At 40.1% G+C, this 18,550-nt stretch overlaps 1 protein-coding gene across 1 annotated transcript; it reads left to right on the forward strand.

Moving 5' to 3' along the window:
- Positions 1 to 1,686: 1,686 nt before the first annotated feature.
- Positions 1,687 to 17,426, forward strand: LOC308103034 (uncharacterized protein; the record flags this gene model as incomplete). The annotated part of the gene is made up of 2 exons (XM_080452886.1): positions 1,687 to 3,087; positions 16,008 to 17,426. The coding sequence occupies 2 exons, from the start codon at positions 1,687 to 1,689 to the stop codon at positions 17,424 to 17,426; spliced, it is 2,820 nt and encodes a 939-aa protein (XP_080309012.1).
- Between the last annotated feature and the right edge of the window lie 1,124 nt (positions 17,427 to 18,550).

An 18,550-nucleotide genomic window follows, 5' to 3' on the forward strand; every position in this document is an offset into this window, starting at 1 on the left:
GACAGACTTATTGCCAGTAATAATCTCTGAATCTGCAGTATTGCATTTTTTTATAAAGTGTTGTCCTTGTTTTTCTGTGTTTTTCACCTACACAATGGTGGAGTAACCAAGTAACTGAATTTACTCAGTACTGTATCCAAGTACAATGTTGAGGTACCTTGAGTATTTACATGTTCAGTTCTCTATACAGTACATCTACTTCTCTAAATCTCAGAGGAGAATATTGTGCTTTTAATTCCACTGCAGTCATTTAAAAACTTTATTTACTACCTTCTTTGCATATTTAATTATTTATACGTATTATTACAATACATACACTAACCAATTAAAACCTATTTTATACATTACAAGCTCTCAATGTGCCGCTTCGAGTTGTGAGCTTGTAGATCTGCTATTTTGTTGTGAAATGGGACATTCTGCATAATGAGCACTGCAAGTATATTTTGCTGCCAGTATTTCTACATTGTGGTATTGCTACTTTTACTCTTAACTTTTTAGTTTCAAGGCCCACTATGACTCTTTAAAGTGTACAAAATGGAACCAAAGGACCCTTACAGGTCCATTTGGTTCCATTTGTACACTCTCAGACATGTAAGGGTCCATTTGGTAACCCAGTGGTATACAATACTGTATTTGTTCATACATTTCTTTAATGAAGGCTGATTTATGTAGGTAGAAGAAGGGTAATTAGGCTGTAAACCTAATAGCCCTTCTGGGACATTAATAAAGACCTCGAACTTGACCTTGTATTTTTTTTCAAATCTAGGAATGGTTAAAGGGAAGCGTTAAGGAATCAGACGGTTGAGATAATTATGTCAGGCAAAACACGTGGAGTGAAGCTTTAAAGTTATTGCACTGACAGCATGTTCAGGTTTCAGTACTCTGGGTTTTTGCATGGGTTAAAGGGATACTTCACTTTCACATAAAATAAACATTAAAAATAAATATAAAAAAAAATGAAAGAAGTTATGGCAAAATAAAGGCCCCCTCACACATTAGTAGGACACTCTAATGCGTGAGGGGGCCGTGATTTTTCCATTACTTTTTTCATTTATTTTTAATATATTTTTTAAATGTTTATTTTATGTGAAAGTGAAGTATCCCTTTAAGTAGACTACCTCCGTCTCTATTGTTTCCTGTCTATACTAATTATATAGGAAATAAAAGACTGTCCTGACTTTGATACATCTCATTCAACCAATTCAATATGTTTGGGCCGTATGTTATATGAGTATTAAATTGTGTGTGTGTGTGTGTGTGTGTGTGTGTGTGTGTGTGTGTGTGTGTGTGTGTGTGTGTGTGTGTGTGTGTGTGTGTGTGTGTGTGTGTGTGTGTGTGTGTGTGTGTGTGTGTGTGTGTGTGTGTGTGTGTGTGTGTGTGTACTTTGCAACAGGTCTGTGGAGGTGTGTCAAAGCTCCGCCCCCCGTCAGACTCATCTGAGACGATTAGATTGACCTTCAGATCAAACACAACTTCCAGTCAGGAGGACCACATCAGCTACAGGAGGGAGTACTGACCCAGACCACTGGAACCTGCTGCTGACTCTGTCAGCTGAATGGACTTTAACAACAACCACGATTCACAGTGAAAGTAAACTTCAGGGAACATTCTAGAGGAGGAAGTGTTACCATCACTGACTCACTTCCTGTATTGAGCAGAGTGTTTGTTGCTTCACTCAGAGACTAAATGGCTTCCACGTCATCTCTTCCAGAAGAGGATTTGTCCTGTCCTGTGTGTCGTGACATCTTTAAAGATCCTGTTCTCCTGTCATGTAGCCACAGCTTCTGTAAAGTTTGTTTGCTGGAATGGTGGAGACGGAAGGAAATAAAGGAATGTCCAGTTTGTAAGGAAATACATTCAACAGATCATCTACCCCGTAACCTGGCTCTGAAGAACCTGTGTGAGGCCTTCATACAGGAGAGACAGAGAACTTCAAAACGTAAGAGAACTTCATCAGGGTCTGAGGATCTCTGCAGTCTGCATGCTGAGAAACTCAAACTGTTCTGTCTGGAATGTCAACAGCCAGTGTGTGTTATCTGTCGCGATTCTAAAAAACACATCAACCACAGTTTCAGACCCATAGATGAAGCTGCTCTGGATCACAAGGAGGTAGTCCAGAAATCACTGAAGCCTTTACAGGAGAAACTGGAGGTCTTTAATCAAGTTAAAAAGCAAAGTGACCGAACAGCAGAACACATTAAGGTCCAGGCCTGGCAGACAGAGATGCAGATTAAAGACCAGTTTAAGAAGCTTCACCAGTCTCTACAAGAGGAAGAGGAGGCCAGCATCACTGCACTGAGGGAGGAAGAACAGCAGAAGAGTCAGATGATGAAGGAGAAGATTGAGGGTCTGAACAGAGACATATCAACCCTTTCAAACAACATCAGAGCCATAGAGGAGGAGCTGAGAGCTGAACACCTCTCATTCCTGCAGAACTACAAGACCACAATGGAAATAATCCAGTTCACACTGCAGGACCCTCAGCTGGTCTCAGGATCACTGATAGACGTGACCAAACACCTGAGCAACCTGACCTTCAGAGTATGGAACAAGATGAAGGACATTGTCTCCTACACTCCTGTAATTCTGGACCCCAACACTGCCTATCCAGTATACACCCTGTCTGATGATCTGACCAGTGTGAGACCTGGAGAATGGCAGCAGCTTCCTGACAACCCAGAGAGGTTTGACCACTATGGCTATGTCCTGGGTTCTGAGGGCTTTAACTCAGGGACTCACAGCTGGGATGTTGAGGTTGGAGACAATACAAACTGGGAAGTGGGTCTGTTAGCAGAGTCTTACCAGAGGAAGGGAGACAGAAGGGGTCAACAGTGGAGAATAAGGTTATATCAAGGTCAATACAGAGCATGCTCCCCACCAGGGTCATTCACTGATCTCTCATTGAACCAGAATCCTCAGAGGATCAGAGTCCAGCTGGACTGGGATGAAGGAAAGCTGTCATTCTCTGATCCTGATACTAACACACACATACACACCTTCACACACACTTTCACTGAAACTCTCATTCCATGCATTTGCACTGGTGATGATACTGTCCCTCTGAGAATATTACCAGGGAATATCAGTGTAACTGTGGAACAATGCAGTTAGACATGATGAGATGATGATGAGTCTATAAGGGGGAATATATTACTCAGTTTAGCAGAATATGTGATTATGTTGTGGTCAATGACAGTCACATTAACAAGTGTTTCCTAAAGCATTGGTTCTCAAACCTTTTCATGTCGAGGACCCCTAAATTGATATGTATTTGGCCGTGGATCCCCATCTTAAAATATTTCCGTCCCCTAGAAAAATGACTTTGAAGATGTCACAAGAAACAAACCATCATGATTCCCCAACCACATTTAAATCTGACCTAAAAACATGGCTGTTCTCAAAATGTAATTGGACTCCCCAGTGACCTCCACGGAAGGACCCCAGTGTGAGTTAATAAACATAGTTACTGTCCACTACTGTTCAATGGTTTAAGAGTAAATGTACTTAGTTACTGTCCACTACTGTTCAATGGTTTAAGAGTAAATGTACTTAGTTACTGTCCACTACTGTTCAATGGTTTAAGAGTAAATATACTTAGTTACTGTCCACTACTGTTCAATGGTTTAAGAGTAAATGTACTTAGTTACTGTCCACTACTGTTCAATGGTTTAAGAGTAAATATACATAGTTACTGTCCACTACTGTTCAATGGTTTAAGAGTAAATGTACTTAGTTACTGTCCACTACTGTTCAATGGTTTAAGAGTAAATATACTTAGTTACTGTCCACTACTGTTCAATGGTTTAAGAGTAAATGTACTTAGTTACTGTCCACTACTGTTCAATGGTTTAAGAGTAAATGTACTTAGTTACTGACCCATGAACACTGTTCATGGGTTTTAAGTACTGCACATTGGCTCTGATAGGATCCAACTGCAAGATTAATAGAATGGCTATTTGTCTTATTATCCAGAATGTCTGATTAATGTGCAAGAATTCATGTTTTACTTACAAAGGTATTTCAGGGCTCAGCAAAGTCATATCTTCTGATTTCCTCAGAAATACAACCTTTACCATTTATAATTTAGGCATTTATCTCCAGAGCAACTAATTATCATGTTGTGATTCTCTGCCTGTTCCCTGACAGCTACATTAGTCTTCACTTTTTGTTCTGTTCTGATCCTTGACTTTAATATGGATTAAATCTTGTGAACGCTGAATTCTTGCCTGAGCGTTTCTGTGTTGTCCTGTCTGAGTCACTGAACGTTACCTAAAGAGTTAATATTTGAAAAAAATAGTTGATTCAACAACGTTCAGACAAGGGCCAAGTGACTAAAACAACTAACTGACTTACTACCAGAAAACACAGTAGAAATGTATGAATATGTCCTGTTGCTACTGTTAAAGTTCACTTTTAAAGAGTTGACATTATTCATTTCTATATTGTACAGATCAGTTTTAATTGTCTTAAGATGAAAGGCAGAGTGACAAGACTAGTGATGATGTCACCAAGAGACACATACTGGAGCTGCTCCATAGATGGTTAATGGAACATTAGAACATTATGATATAATAATGGAACAATATAGAATCCATCCATGGTGATTTAGCTATGAACTCAGAGCAGTAAGACTAAGTAAATACATTCAAGCTAAACTCATGTCGATGTAATATTAACAATTCTATGAGCCACACAGTTCAGTCTCAAATGGACCTCAGCTCATATAAAGTGTTAATGTTCTGATATCCAGTTTAGGGAGACTGTTTTGAGACATGATTCAATATCATTTGAATAGAACAATATACATGTTTTGGTGTGTATTTTTGCATGTAATCACGGCCCCCATATAAATGTAACTGTGAGTGTAACATAGATTCAGGTTCACTTTTTCTCACTTAGATGCACTGGTTACACTAGATGTCACTATTGACTCTATTATCAACCTAGAAAGCTGTACAAGAACAATGTGAGAGTTAAACAGTAATGGTCATGTTTCTTGTAGACATGCTATTGTAGACAGCAGGTATTGCTAATAGTAGACATGACATGCAGTGTTACAGTGTTGTCTACTGTCACACAATATGCATTTGGGGGGGCATTGCCCCCCCTTGCCTGTTTACTACCTTCTTTGCATATTTAATTCTTTATACGTTTTATTACAATACATACACTAATACATACTATCCTTTAAGACGTTGGAGAAGCACATCATGGATTACATTCTGAAACACTTCAATGTTGTGTATCAGCCAGTCAGACATTGAAGGATACAGATACAGACATTGAAGGATACAGATATTTGATCAGCCACACAGGCTGATCAAATATTAAAGGTGTTTTATTACTATTAATCAACCTGTCAACACCACAACTGACCCAAATGAGTGTAGAAATATTGAGATTGAGAGGTTATTTCAGGAAGTATAGCGGAGTCATAATATATCAGCTACTGTATTATGCTCTTAGGAAGATTTCCTCTCTCTCTCTGTGGACAAACTGACAGAGATTCTTGCCAGCGACCATGTTAATGTGACAAAGGAGGAGACAGTGTTTGAGGCTGCCATGTTGTGCAAGCAGAGCTTTGAAAAGGTCAGTCCCTTGTCAGTGTTTTACCTGATGAAAGACCATGGAGAAGTCAAAGCCATGCGACTGGCAAAGTGATCATAATGTTAAAGTTCATTTCAGTTAACTGTTGGATGGGCATCTTACAAATAAAATACTTAATAGGGTTCATTTGGTTCAATGTGTTCACGTTTCTGTGTTCACTCTACTAAGTTAATTCACAGGAAGCACAACTACAGTATAACTACAACGATACGTATGTGAGCATCCACACTGATAAAACAGTAAACAGAGGCACCAAACGCTGTGCAGTCCAGCTGTGTCAGAGCACACACAGAGAAGGGAGAGAGATCTCTTGAGTGCTGAAAGACACATGCATATGGATAATCTGACTCTGATTATTAATTATAAGGAGGTGAGATAGTTGTACCCTACCTGAGATAATGACAGTTAACCTACCAGCTAGTGTTAGCTGCATAATAGTCTCCTCATCATCTACATTAATAACACAATCTTTTGAGGATTAGTGACAGATTGCATCCCAGATGTCTGATGGATTTTGAATGGCTGTCAATGCTTCATAAAATCGTTGAAATTGATCCAAACAATATTGTCGTTATCGTGCTTGGTGTGAATGACCCTTTAAATTAACACAGTGATTTTAATGTGTGGTCTGCAGAAACAACAATGTTTTACCATTGAGTGTGCAACAGGACACACGGACAGACAAGGGCAAAAGCATTGTCTCTGCCACGCCTTCGGCCTGGGGGAGACATTAATAATAACAACAACAACTAGGTATGCAGACTGTAAAATGAATACTTACTTCCATCATGTATTCTGTAGTAATAATGTAAGCACAAGATATGCTAGGTGTCTTTTGTTATGGGCCTTTCACATTGAAATGGACCCTGACTGCAGTTAACTGGAGGAGAGCTGGGAGGAGGTGTTTCTCCACTCCAAGACAAAAGGGAGGAGTTACTGCTTTACTACATCAACACAACACAGACGGCCGGACCCCAGAAAACACACAGATACATACAGAGAAGACACCATTATTACCTCAGTTCAACTTTCAGACTGCACTCTTCTTCAAAGTGACCTTCTGAGAAAACATTGGTGTAAGATAAGATAAGGATAATAAACCCTATGATGTACACACCAGATATATTAAGCATCTGCTCTGTGGCTTAAACATTTGTGACACTGCTGCTAAAAATATGTTATACTTGTCATTAAGATGTTTATTATACTGCTGTTCTGCCTGCCTCTACCTTTATTTCTCTCAATCAGTGTGGTTTCTTATTTTATAGTATTATCTGGTATTGTATTGTATTGTAACAGTTCCACTGCTTGTACCATGTATGAGTGTGACAAATAAAGATTCTTGACTCTTATTACTTATTTGTACTTCACTGCTTTATTTCAACAACTGATTTCTCGTTACTATTTATCATCACATTTATTACAAATGCACTCTAGAAGGAGCACGTTCAGTGAGAGACTCATAACGCCAACATGTACCACTGGGAGACACAGGAGGTCATTCCTACCTGTGTCCATTACACTTGATAACGTGTAAGGGGCATTTAATCGACTGGATTGTACAAAGTATTATGTGACCAGGGCACCTATGCCCGGAACAAAATACCAGACTTTCACCCAGAGAATACCACAAAATTCACAGTTCAGAATACCAAATGTCAGGTTTAAAAGAGGAGCAGAGATGTGTTTCCAGTTCAAAATATATGCCATTTTATTTAGGCACAGGGCAGATGCTTTAATAATACCTTCATGATTTAAGCAAACATACGTAACCACATGGACACATTCACAGAAATAGCCAATCTAGCGTCGTTAAAACGGACGCCTGCCGTTGCGTTTTTCTCACTTTTACTGTATATTACGGTGAGTGATAGAACACATTTCTACAGGACCTGTGGATATCCTTGTCATTCTGGGCTTAAACAAGAAGTTGAATATTTGAATGATATAGCACACATAGAGGAACTGTAGTGGTGAAACCTTTATTAAACAAAAAAACAACAACAATAATTTCCCCAACAATCTCAACAATACACATGGCAACACACAGTGAACAGTTACACAAACCCAGTAGTTTGTCAGCGTTTTACTGCACCATTATTTACTGCAAATCAATGAACATAATTATTGCATGAATATGAATGAATATGACTTGCTAAATCCTGACAAATGTGGACAGACACAGTGAGGCTAATATTGTACTACCAGTAACTGAGTAAGTAAATGAGCTGGAGGGAATAATGCTATAAAGATAAATAAATGTTAAAAAAAACTACAAAAAAATGAAATCTCCATCATGTTGAATAGAAAATAAGATCCATACACAAGATAAAATAAAAACCCATCACGAGAAACTATTAATGTTTATTTTCTTCAGTCATGTCGATTGTCAGATTATCTCTCTGCTTTATCATTGTCATCCTGGATAAGACTGAATGATCATATATGTGTCTGTGTGACTAACTTAAACTAAAGGCTAGAGGCCCCTGTATGAGTCCTCATGTGTCTTTTTAGAGGAGCCTTTGAAGCAAAGCCTTTACCACAAACTGTACAAGAAAAGGGCTTTTCGCCTGTATGAGTCCTCATGTGTGTTTTTAGATCACCCTTTTGAGTATAGCCTTTACCACAAACTTTACAGGAAAGGGGCTTTTCGCCTGTATGAGTCCTCATGTGTGTTTTTAGATCACCCTTGTGAGTACAGCCTTTACCACACACTGTACAAGAAAAGGGCTTTTCACCTGTATGAGTCATCATGTGTGTTTTTAGATTACCCTTGTGAGCACAGCCTTTACCACAAACTTTACAGGAAAAGGGTTTTTCGCCTGTATGAGTCCTCATGTGTGTTTTTAGATGGTCCTTGTGAGTAAAGCCTTTACCACAAACTGTACAGGCAAAGGGCTTTTCGCCTGTATGAGTCATCATGTGTGTTTTTAGATTACCCTTGTGAGTACAGCCTTTACCACACACTGTACAAGAAAAGGGCTTTTCACCTGTATGAGTCATCATGTGTGTTTTTAGATTACCCTTGTGAGCACAGCCTTTACCACAAACTTTACAGGAAAAGGGTTTTTCGCCTGTATGAGTCCTCATGTGTGTTTTTAGATCACCCTTGTGAGTACAGCCTTTACCACACACTGTACAAGAAAAGGGCTTTTCACCTGTATGAGTCATCATGTGTTTTTTTAGATGATCCTTGTGAGCACAGCCTTTACCACAAACTGTACAAGAAAAGGGCTTTTCGCCTGTATGAGTCATCATGTGTTTTTTTAGATGATCCTTGTGAGTACAGCCTTTACCACATACTGTACAAGAAAAGGGCTTTTCCCCTGTGTGAATCATTATGTGTCTCTTCAGATGTCCCTTACGATTAAACATGTTGCCACACTCTGCACAACTAAAACTTTTCTTCCCTGTGTGACTCCTCATGGAGTGAGTTTGTTTAGATGATTTCAGGTCCTGGGACACCACATTTTGTGTGTTTTGTGATTTTGCTGTATTTATAGCTGACTGATCTCCCCTAGTCTCCTCCCAGTCATCACTGTCTTCAGTGTCTGATTCAGAACAGTGTGAAGAGAGGAGCTGGTCATCACTAGTTGGTTGTGATGTTCCACAGTCCTCTACATCAGCTTGTGTTTTCATGTGTTCAGTTGAGGTGCTGGCTACAGGCTCTGTCTCTCTGTTTTCATCATGATCTTCACTTTTCACTGCTAGTAATGTCAACGTTGACCCACCAGCCTCTTCTGGTCTGTGAAGTAGCTCCTCCTGTTCCTCTTTAATCTGTGGAAGTTGTGGTTCCTCCTGGACCAGACTGGGGCTCCTCTCATATTTTGGAGATTTTGATTCTTCCTGAGCCAGACTGGAGCTCCACTCCTCTTCAGGGGAAACCTCCTCTTTACACACATGGGCGAGCAGGAAGCCTAGGAAAAAAGATACAATGAAACTCTATAGAACTAGAAATAGTACACGATATCATGCAGTGTTCCCTCTGCTTTATGAAAAGATGGTGCACATACATCCACTTCAGTGTCCATGTGCAGGAAAAACACAAGTTCAACCAATACAAATAAATGATGCACACTGGATAAAAAAGCTCAGCTGTTTTAATTGCTTTATTTTCCTTTGTTTCCTGTCTTTAGTAGTTGGAAGAACTTCAGCTGTAAATAAACTGCTGCGCTCTGTGCTGAAAATAATGTGGCCCTTTGTTTACATTGCAGCTCTCATAGAAGATGCGAGGTGAGCTGAATGAGAGGCGGTCCCTATTATTTTGTAATTACTTGTAAATGTTAGATGAGTGAGTCTTCTGATTAGTTAATACTGAAGTAGAATTTAACTGCACAGCTTCAGTGAACCCAATAATACTTTTTCAACCGAACCATCGTACTGAGGTACACCCTCAGTACCGGCCCACTTTCACCAATAAAATAAATAAAGAGTGCTTAAAACTTACTAAGATCCAGGTGGTTTTCAGGTTCCTGTTCAAGGTAGCCTTCAGGTTCCTGTTTAATAGAAACAGTCCTGGCTGGAGAACTGATCTTCACCTGCAGACTGGACTCCACACACTGGTCTGGAATGAAGGAATACAATACGCACTTTAATAATAAGGACTTTGATGTGATATAAATAAGGAGGACTACATGTATAATATTAAGCTTTAATTTAATATTAAATGTAATCAAAATGGAGCCTAATGGTTGACCTACAAATAATGATCCCCAAAAACAGATCTACAACCTAACAACACTTTGCCATGCAAACACTGTGTCATACATGCAGTGTGTAGTTTGATGTTGTAACAGACATACCTGCAGTGTGTAGTTTGATGTTGTGTGTGTAACAGACATACCTGCAGTGTGTAGTTTGATGTTGTGTGTGTAACAGACATACCTGCAGTGTGTAGATCGATGTCCATATCAAAATCAATGTCCAGCAGTTTGTTTTGTTTCTCTAGCAGAGTTTCTAGTGTCTCTATCTCTCTCTGGAAGAGGTTGCACATGAACTCTGCAGCCGCACTGAGGCGCTCCAACACAAACACTCTGACAAGCTTCACACAACAAACATCAGCACCACGCTGCTGTTTGTCCAAAACACACAATATCTCCTCTCCCACCGACGTCATGTGTTCATTTATCTTCAGCCGTACAGACTCCATTTGACACGTTTTTACCTTCTTCACGTTTTTCATCAAGACCACAACACGCACTTACTTCCTAGTCAACGTGTTTCACACATGCCCATTGAAGGATCCAGGCACCGTTGCCTTCTTAGTGCCTTTCGCCCCCTGGTGGAAAGGGTGTGTAAGTGAAGATAGAGCCTCCTGTAGCTGTGGAAAGTCTGTCCTCCCTCACTGTGAGTCCTGAGAGTTTAACTGTGGTGTGTCCTGGAGTCTGAGCAGGAGGACAGAGTGGAGATTTGGAGTGAAAACACCACCTTTTATCTTGAAGAGGAGAAACACCTCCTCCCACCTCCTCACATTCTTCCAGTTCACTGCAGTCAGGGTCCATTTCAATGTGAAAGGCTCATAACAAAAGAGTGCAATGATGGGCCATCATCAGAGAAACATTTACATAGATGCCAGTTGTTTTGTTTCATCAACATATTGACTGTTTTTTCTTTGCCAAAGAAAGCAGCTTTGATGTGAGGTGGGAGTGAGTTCCATGGGGGTCACAGAGAAGGCCCGTCACCCCAGGTTGGTTTCTTTGTTCTGGGGATGTCCAGGAGGTTGGCATCACCCAACCTGAGGGAGCGGGAGGGGGCGTGGCGTTGGAGGAGTTCAGAGAGGTAGCGGGGAGCCTGGTTGTTGAGGGCCTTGTAGGTGGTGATTAGTATTTTATAATCTATTCTGTGCTTGACTGGGAGCCAGTGGAGGTTCACGGAGGACTGGTGTGATGTGGTCCCTGGATCGGGTTCTGGTGAGCAGGCAGGCAGCAGAGTTTTGTACATACTGTAGTTTCTTGAGGACCTTGGTGGTGACACCGTATAGCAGGGGTCAGCAACCTTTTTGACATGAAGTGCCATGTTTTTATTGTCTTAATAGTCAGTTTGCCATATCAACATTATGTTTTATTATGACACCACATCAAAATACAATGTTTCCAACAGATTGTGATTGTCCATGTACATAACAACCTTTATTCATGTTTTAATTATCAGGACATTGTAATGATCATTAGACTCTGAGCAATACCCCACACCTACTGTATCTAACAGACTGCCTCCCCAGTCAGAGTTTACAGTTTGAGTGAATGTAGAATCAGGTGCACGATGTGATTTGCATACAGGTGTGAAGGGAGTTAATGTAAGACCCCCATCTGAAAACATTTTATGCCAGGGACCCCATACAAGATTTGTGTTGTTAAAATGTGTTGTTAAACACACACACACACACACACACACACACACACACACACACACACACACACACACACACACACACACACACAGTGTTGTCTTATTTGCATTTTAAATGCAGATGGCCCACTCAGTACAGCACAGATAGATCATCTACACACTTGAGGTGTGTCATTGTCTCCAAGTATCCCCCAATTTACACATTCTAGTATCAGACTGTGGGTCGTTGAGCTACACCAGTCATTCTCTAAGTACTCTCTCATTCCAAGGACCCTCAGTTTGATTTACATTAGGCCACGCAACTCAAATGTATGATTTTTATTTTGCAACCCAAACCTGAGAACTATTTTTTATGATTCGGTCTGTCCAGAATTCATTTGATAACTATGTAATGTTGGTAAAGAGTTAAAAGATAAATTCTGTTCAAATAGCAATTCTTGTACATTCTCCAGTTATACAGTATTTATGTGAATGGGTGGTGAAGATTGTCCTAAGACCTCACACCACTGATACACTATTTGTATTTTTATTAATGCATCATGTATTTATACAGGTGATCTCATTGAGACTCATTCTCAAGACACCCAGTTCAGACGTATAGCTTATAGACACACTGTTTACATGACATGTGGATAGAATCAGAATCAGTTTTATTGTCACATCACAGGTTTACAAGGTAAAAAAGTGGGTGAAATTCTTTTTTGTACATCGTTCCCATCGCAACGTTAGTTTCCATAGAAAGAAGAGGGGGGGAGAAGAAGAGAGGGTGGGGGGTAAGTGGGAAGGAGATCAAAACAAGAGAGCAACAGAAGGCCAGACAAGTTATCTACATATTTACAAATTACCTGAGATAATAAAAACTAAAAAAAACTAAACTAAGGTGCCTGAGCATAGCAGCAATGTATTGTATACTGTGCATGTTATACTTATACTGTGCATGATAGACAATGGACGTTAAGGTGCTTAGAGGAAAAGGAGCACAATAAAAAAAGACCAAAAAAAGTCAGTGCGTTATACAAGGGATTAAGGTGCAAAAGGTCAGTGCGTGTCCACCTAGAGTGGACTGACCCTAGTATAATCCGCAAGTAGCTCCATGAGGGAGTGCAACAAAAAGTCATTTGTACCTGGTGTAGTCCACAGGTGTGTCCGAGGGGGGGCTAAAGTCCAAGTCATTGTCCCTGGTATAATCCACAGGTGTGTTCAGGAAGAGCCAGAAAAAGTCTGCGCTGCCTGTTGTCAGGCTGCTGAACAAGGCCTATGCCTCATTCAGGCTTATGCCCCATTCAGCATTCTGACAGCAGCCGGATTGAAACTACACCAGTACCTGGTGGTGGAACTCTTGATACTGCGGTAGAGCCCCTTGCCCGGTCGCGGTCGTTAGACAAGTAGGCAAACAGTTTAATATGGAAAATTGTATTTGTTCGTGGATGACTCTGCACTCCTGGTCTCGGACGAGGACAAAGTGCAGGTTGAAAACCCCCTTTTAATTACCTACCTGGGTTGCACTTTAGAGAACGGTCTTTCCAGTGAAAAAAGGCAACAGATCAAGAAAGTCAACCAAAGACCAAGATGTTTGGGCAGGGTCTCCTCGTTGGTCAGTAGGAATGCTCTGAGGACACTAGATGGAGCACTCATCCAATGTCATTTTGACTCTGTCTGCATGCACCTCATGGTGCTCTAGCACCTCAAAGGCATTAAAAACACAACTTCAGACCTATCAAAACTAACTGATCCGGTTACTTCTAAACCCACACACATAGGACTCACCTAACCCCTGCTCATTATATGCTAGGGTGGGATGGCTCAGGGTAGAGGAAATAGTACACCAGAGGGATCTCATTCACCCCAGATTAGGCACAAACATGGGGATGAATTCATTCTACTATTATGGTGGCATACTAGTAGAATGAATGTGGAATGCTCTACCAACAGCCATCAAAGAGTGTGGCTTCCTACCCTCCTTCAAAACCACCATAAAAGAGCGCCTGTCTGGAATTTGCAACTGGACCGAGACAAGTCTTCTAGCTTGCCAAACTAAATTACCCCCACTGTTTTTCTGTAAATTACTTTCACTGCTCCTAGTATTTATGATCGTGTATGTATGTTGTATGTCTTTATATGTCTTGATGAACTGAATGTATAAACATGAACATATATATAGCGTGTACCTCAGGTGGCAATATAGTATGCAGATTTATAATATCTGCACAACATGTTGCACTGGATATTTAAGGGAATGTAAATAAATGTGTTTGGTGCATCTCATGTGTTTAGCAGGTCAGGACTTAAACTCATCCACATTTAAAAAGTACAGAAAGTGAATTATTTGTTAACATTCCCCCATTCTGTGTGCCGTGCAGATAAGCTTAGAAAATAACTTATCTACAAGTTCAGAAAGCATCGTGATGTGACGTGTTGTGAGCTTGTAGATTGGCTATCTTCAAAGAAAAGGAGGAAGTGTGAACATCTGTCAAAAATGTGGAATAATGTGGATCTAATCCTGGGACAAAAACACTTTTCAAAAGGGGTCCACAGCTAAATCAAATCAATTATCCTTGACATGAAAATGTTTGAAATCGACTTGACTATGCAAACAAAGTATGACAAATTGATATCAATATTGATATTTCAAATGACTATAAGTGAGTAATGTTTAAACATGGCTATCGGTTGTAGAATGGTGCAATTATGAATTATGAATGTAAGAAAATGACTTGCCATTAATATGCTACTGTTCAACATTCTGAACGTTTTCTAAAATGAAAAAGGGTAATGTCCAACAACTTGTATACATAAAAACTGTGCATTTTTAGATTAGATTCACATACCACTCGGCTAACCTTTTTATAATCTAAAATAACAATTGTATTGCACAGCTAAGAACTTTATCAATCATTAATACTGACAACTCTGGGTTTGCTTTCTTTGGCAAAGAAAAACATTCAACATGTTAATGAAGCAAAGGACATTGAAACGTGTGTCTATGTAAATGTTTCTCTGATGATGGCCCATCATCATCATCATCAAGGTGGCTTTTGTTATGAGCCTTTCACATTGAAATGGCCCTGACTGCAGTTAATTGGAGGAGAGCTGAGACGAGGTGGGAGGAGGTGTTTCTCCACTCCAAGACAAAAGGGAGGTGCTACTACTTATACTCCTACATCAACACAACACACACACACACACTGTCCTGCTCAGAGTCAGACAGACCACAGAACACAGAGACACACAGAGACAAGCAACTGTTATTATTTCAGTTCAACTTTCAGGCTGCACTCTTCTTCACAGGACCTTCTGAGAAAACATTGGAGTAGGATCCTAAGTTACAGGTAAGAGAATATCATATGAAAATAAACCTTATAATCTTCTGAATTTGTTGCCTATTTTCACATAACGTAATTGAATTAGTAACAAGCCCATTCAACTGTGTTATTGAAGTGGCATATGTTTCACTCATTCTACCTACCCTGTAGTTTGTTCAGTGGGCAACTTAAAGTTGCAATTGCACAAAAATACAAGTAATTCAAGTCAATTGGAATAAAAAGCGGATGACACTAAGTCATATTGAACATCCAGAGACATATTGAGAGTTAAGTTCTAGTCAGTGTGTCTGAACCTGAACAATACTTTATATTTATAAAAGTATATAAGTTAATAACTGTAACAGCTAGAATCTGATAATTTTAAGTCAAGGTTTGTCAAAGAGTGAACTCAACAGGAACTTTTACATAATGTATCTCTTTGCAACAGGTCTGTGGTGGTGTGTCGAAGCTCTGCCCCTGCCAGACTCATCTGAGACAATAAGATTGACCTTCAGATCAAACACAGCTTCCAGTGAGGAGGACAGACTGTCTTTCCACATCAGCTACAGGAGGGAATACTGACCCAGACCACTGGAACCTGCTGCTGACTCTGTCAGCTGAATGGACTTTAACAACAACCACGATTCACAGTGAAACTTCAGGAAACATTCTAGAGGAGGAAGTGCTACTACGACTGACTGACTTCCTGTATTGAGCAGAGTGTTTGTAGCTTCATTCAGAGACTAAATGTCTTCCACGTCGTCTCCTCCAGAAGAGGATTATTCCTGTCCTGTGTGTCGTGACATCTTTAAAGATCCTGTTATACTGTCTTGTAGCCACAGCTTCTGTAAAGCCTGTCTGCAGGAATGGTGGAGACAGAAGACAATAAAGCAATGTCCAGTTTGTAAGGAAATACATTCAACAGATCATCTACCCCGTAACCTGGCTCTGAAGAACCTGTGTGAGGCCTTCATACAGGAGAGACAGAAAGCTTCAAAACGTAAGAGAACTTGGTCAGGGTCTGAGGATCTCTGCAGTCTGCATGCTGAGAAACTCAAACTGTTCTGTCTGGAATGTCAACAGCCAGTGTGTGTTGTGTGTCGAGATTCAAAAAAACACACCAACCACAGTTTCAGACCCATCGATGAAGCTGCTCTGGATCACAAGGAGGAAGTCCAGGAATTACTGGAGATTTTACAGGAGAAACTGGAGGTCTTTAATGAAGTTAAAAATAAAAGTGACCAAACATCAAAACACATTAAGGTTCAGGTCCAGTACACAGAGAGAAAGATTAAGGAACGGTTTAAAAAGCTTCATCGGTTTCTACAAGAGGAAGAGGAGGCCAGCATCACTGCACTGAGGGATGAAGAGCAGCAGAAGAGTGAGATGATGAAGGAGAAGATTGAGGGTCTGAACAGAGACATATTAACCCTTTCAAACAACATCAGAGCCATAGAGGAGGAGCTGAGAGCTGAACACATCTCATTCCTGCAGAACTACAAGACCACAATGGAAAGAGTCCAGTTCACACTGCAGGACCCACAGCCGGTCTCTGGAGCACTGATAGACGTGACCAAACACCTGGGCAACCTGACCTTCAGAGTCTGGAACAAGATGAAGGACATTGTCTCCTACACTCCTGTCATTCTGGACCCCAACACTGCCCATCCAGTATACACCCTGTCTGATGATCTGACCAGCATGAGAGATGGAGAGGAACAGCAGCTTCCTGACAACCCAGAGAGGTTTGACCTCTATGGCTATATCCTGGGTTCTGAGGGATTTAACTCAGGGACTCACAGCTGGGATGTTGAGGTTGGAGACAAAACACACTGGGATGTGGGTTTGTTAGCAGAGTCTTACCAGAGGAAGGGAGACGGAGGTGGTCAATCCTGGGGAATATGGTTAAGTGATGGTAATTACGGAGCAGAATCCTCAGGGGCAGCCACTGATCTCTCATTGAAGCAGAAACCTCAGAGGATCAGAGTCCAGCTGGACTGGAATGAAGGAAAGTTGTCATTCTCTGATCCTGATACTAACACACACATACACACCTTCACACACACTTTCACTGAAACACTTTTTCCATACATTTACACTAATGATGATACTGTCCCTCTGAAGATATTACCCGGGAAGGTCAGTGTAACTGTGGAACAATGCAGTTAGACATGATGATGATGATAAGACATTGAGAGTCTTTAAAGGAGTATATTACTCATATAATCTATATGATTGTGTTGTGGTCAATGACAGTCACATTGACAAGTGTTTTATAACGCTGTGGTTCTCAAACCTTTTCATGTCAAGGACCCCCAAATGTATTTGGCCGCGGACCCCCATCTTAAAATATTTGGTGCCAGGGACCCCCATCCCATAGAAGAGAATATTTATGTTAAAACAATGCAGAATTATTCAAAACATTTTAGATATTTCATTGTTATCCCGATACATTTAAATCGCTATTTAACAGGATAACAATGAAAACTCAGTTTTTTTTCTCTGATCTGTGATGTCATCAAAATGTCCATGTTGTGATGATGTCATGTTTTTATGGAACACACCTATTGTTTCTAGTGATGGTTAATATTATGCTATTTGGGGTTCAAGGTATAAATACAAAGAAATCGCAACAGACCAATATACTAATACTGTCCTTTTTTATTTTCATTTGAGCTATTATACAAGGAAAACAACACCAATGTGTGTTTAAAAACTCTGACTTTTTACTTTACTAAAAATGATTTACTTTACTTTGTCCTGCGGTACCAAATAATTAGAGAATAAATAAATGTAGTGAAAAGGATGAATACACTCAAAGGGATAGATAAGGAGAAGGAAGGACATGGATGGAAAACAATATAATCAACTGAAAGTTTAATTACAGTGAGTCAAGCTGTTATTTTTGTTTTGTCTTTCAATTTGTGGGTCTTCATACTCGCTGAACTGTCCTGTCAGCTGTTTTACTTTTCATTCAGTCTCTTAAATGAGATGGAAGACTATCTGTTTCTGATGTGTTATGGGACTGCATTCCTAATTAAAGTCTGTCTATAGAAACATGATCTGATGTCATGGTTGTTTTTATAGTGAGGTAGTGGATGCATGTGTGATTCTAGTCTAGTCTTACTGCAGGGTGTGTTGGCATGACGTCTGTGACTAAAACGGCTGTGTAGTTATTTTGTATTAGAAGAATTAATGTTATACATAATTTAATTACAATCATTTTCAACATTTTTAGAGTTTGTGTTTTGTACTGCATCATAATGATGAAAGCATAAAGGAAGACTAGCATT

This window comes from Gymnoscopelus braueri (assembly GCF_963280865.1).
Source record: "Gymnoscopelus braueri genome assembly, chromosome: 16".
Lineage (NCBI taxonomy): Eukaryota > Metazoa > Chordata > Actinopteri > Myctophiformes > Myctophidae > Gymnoscopelus > Gymnoscopelus braueri.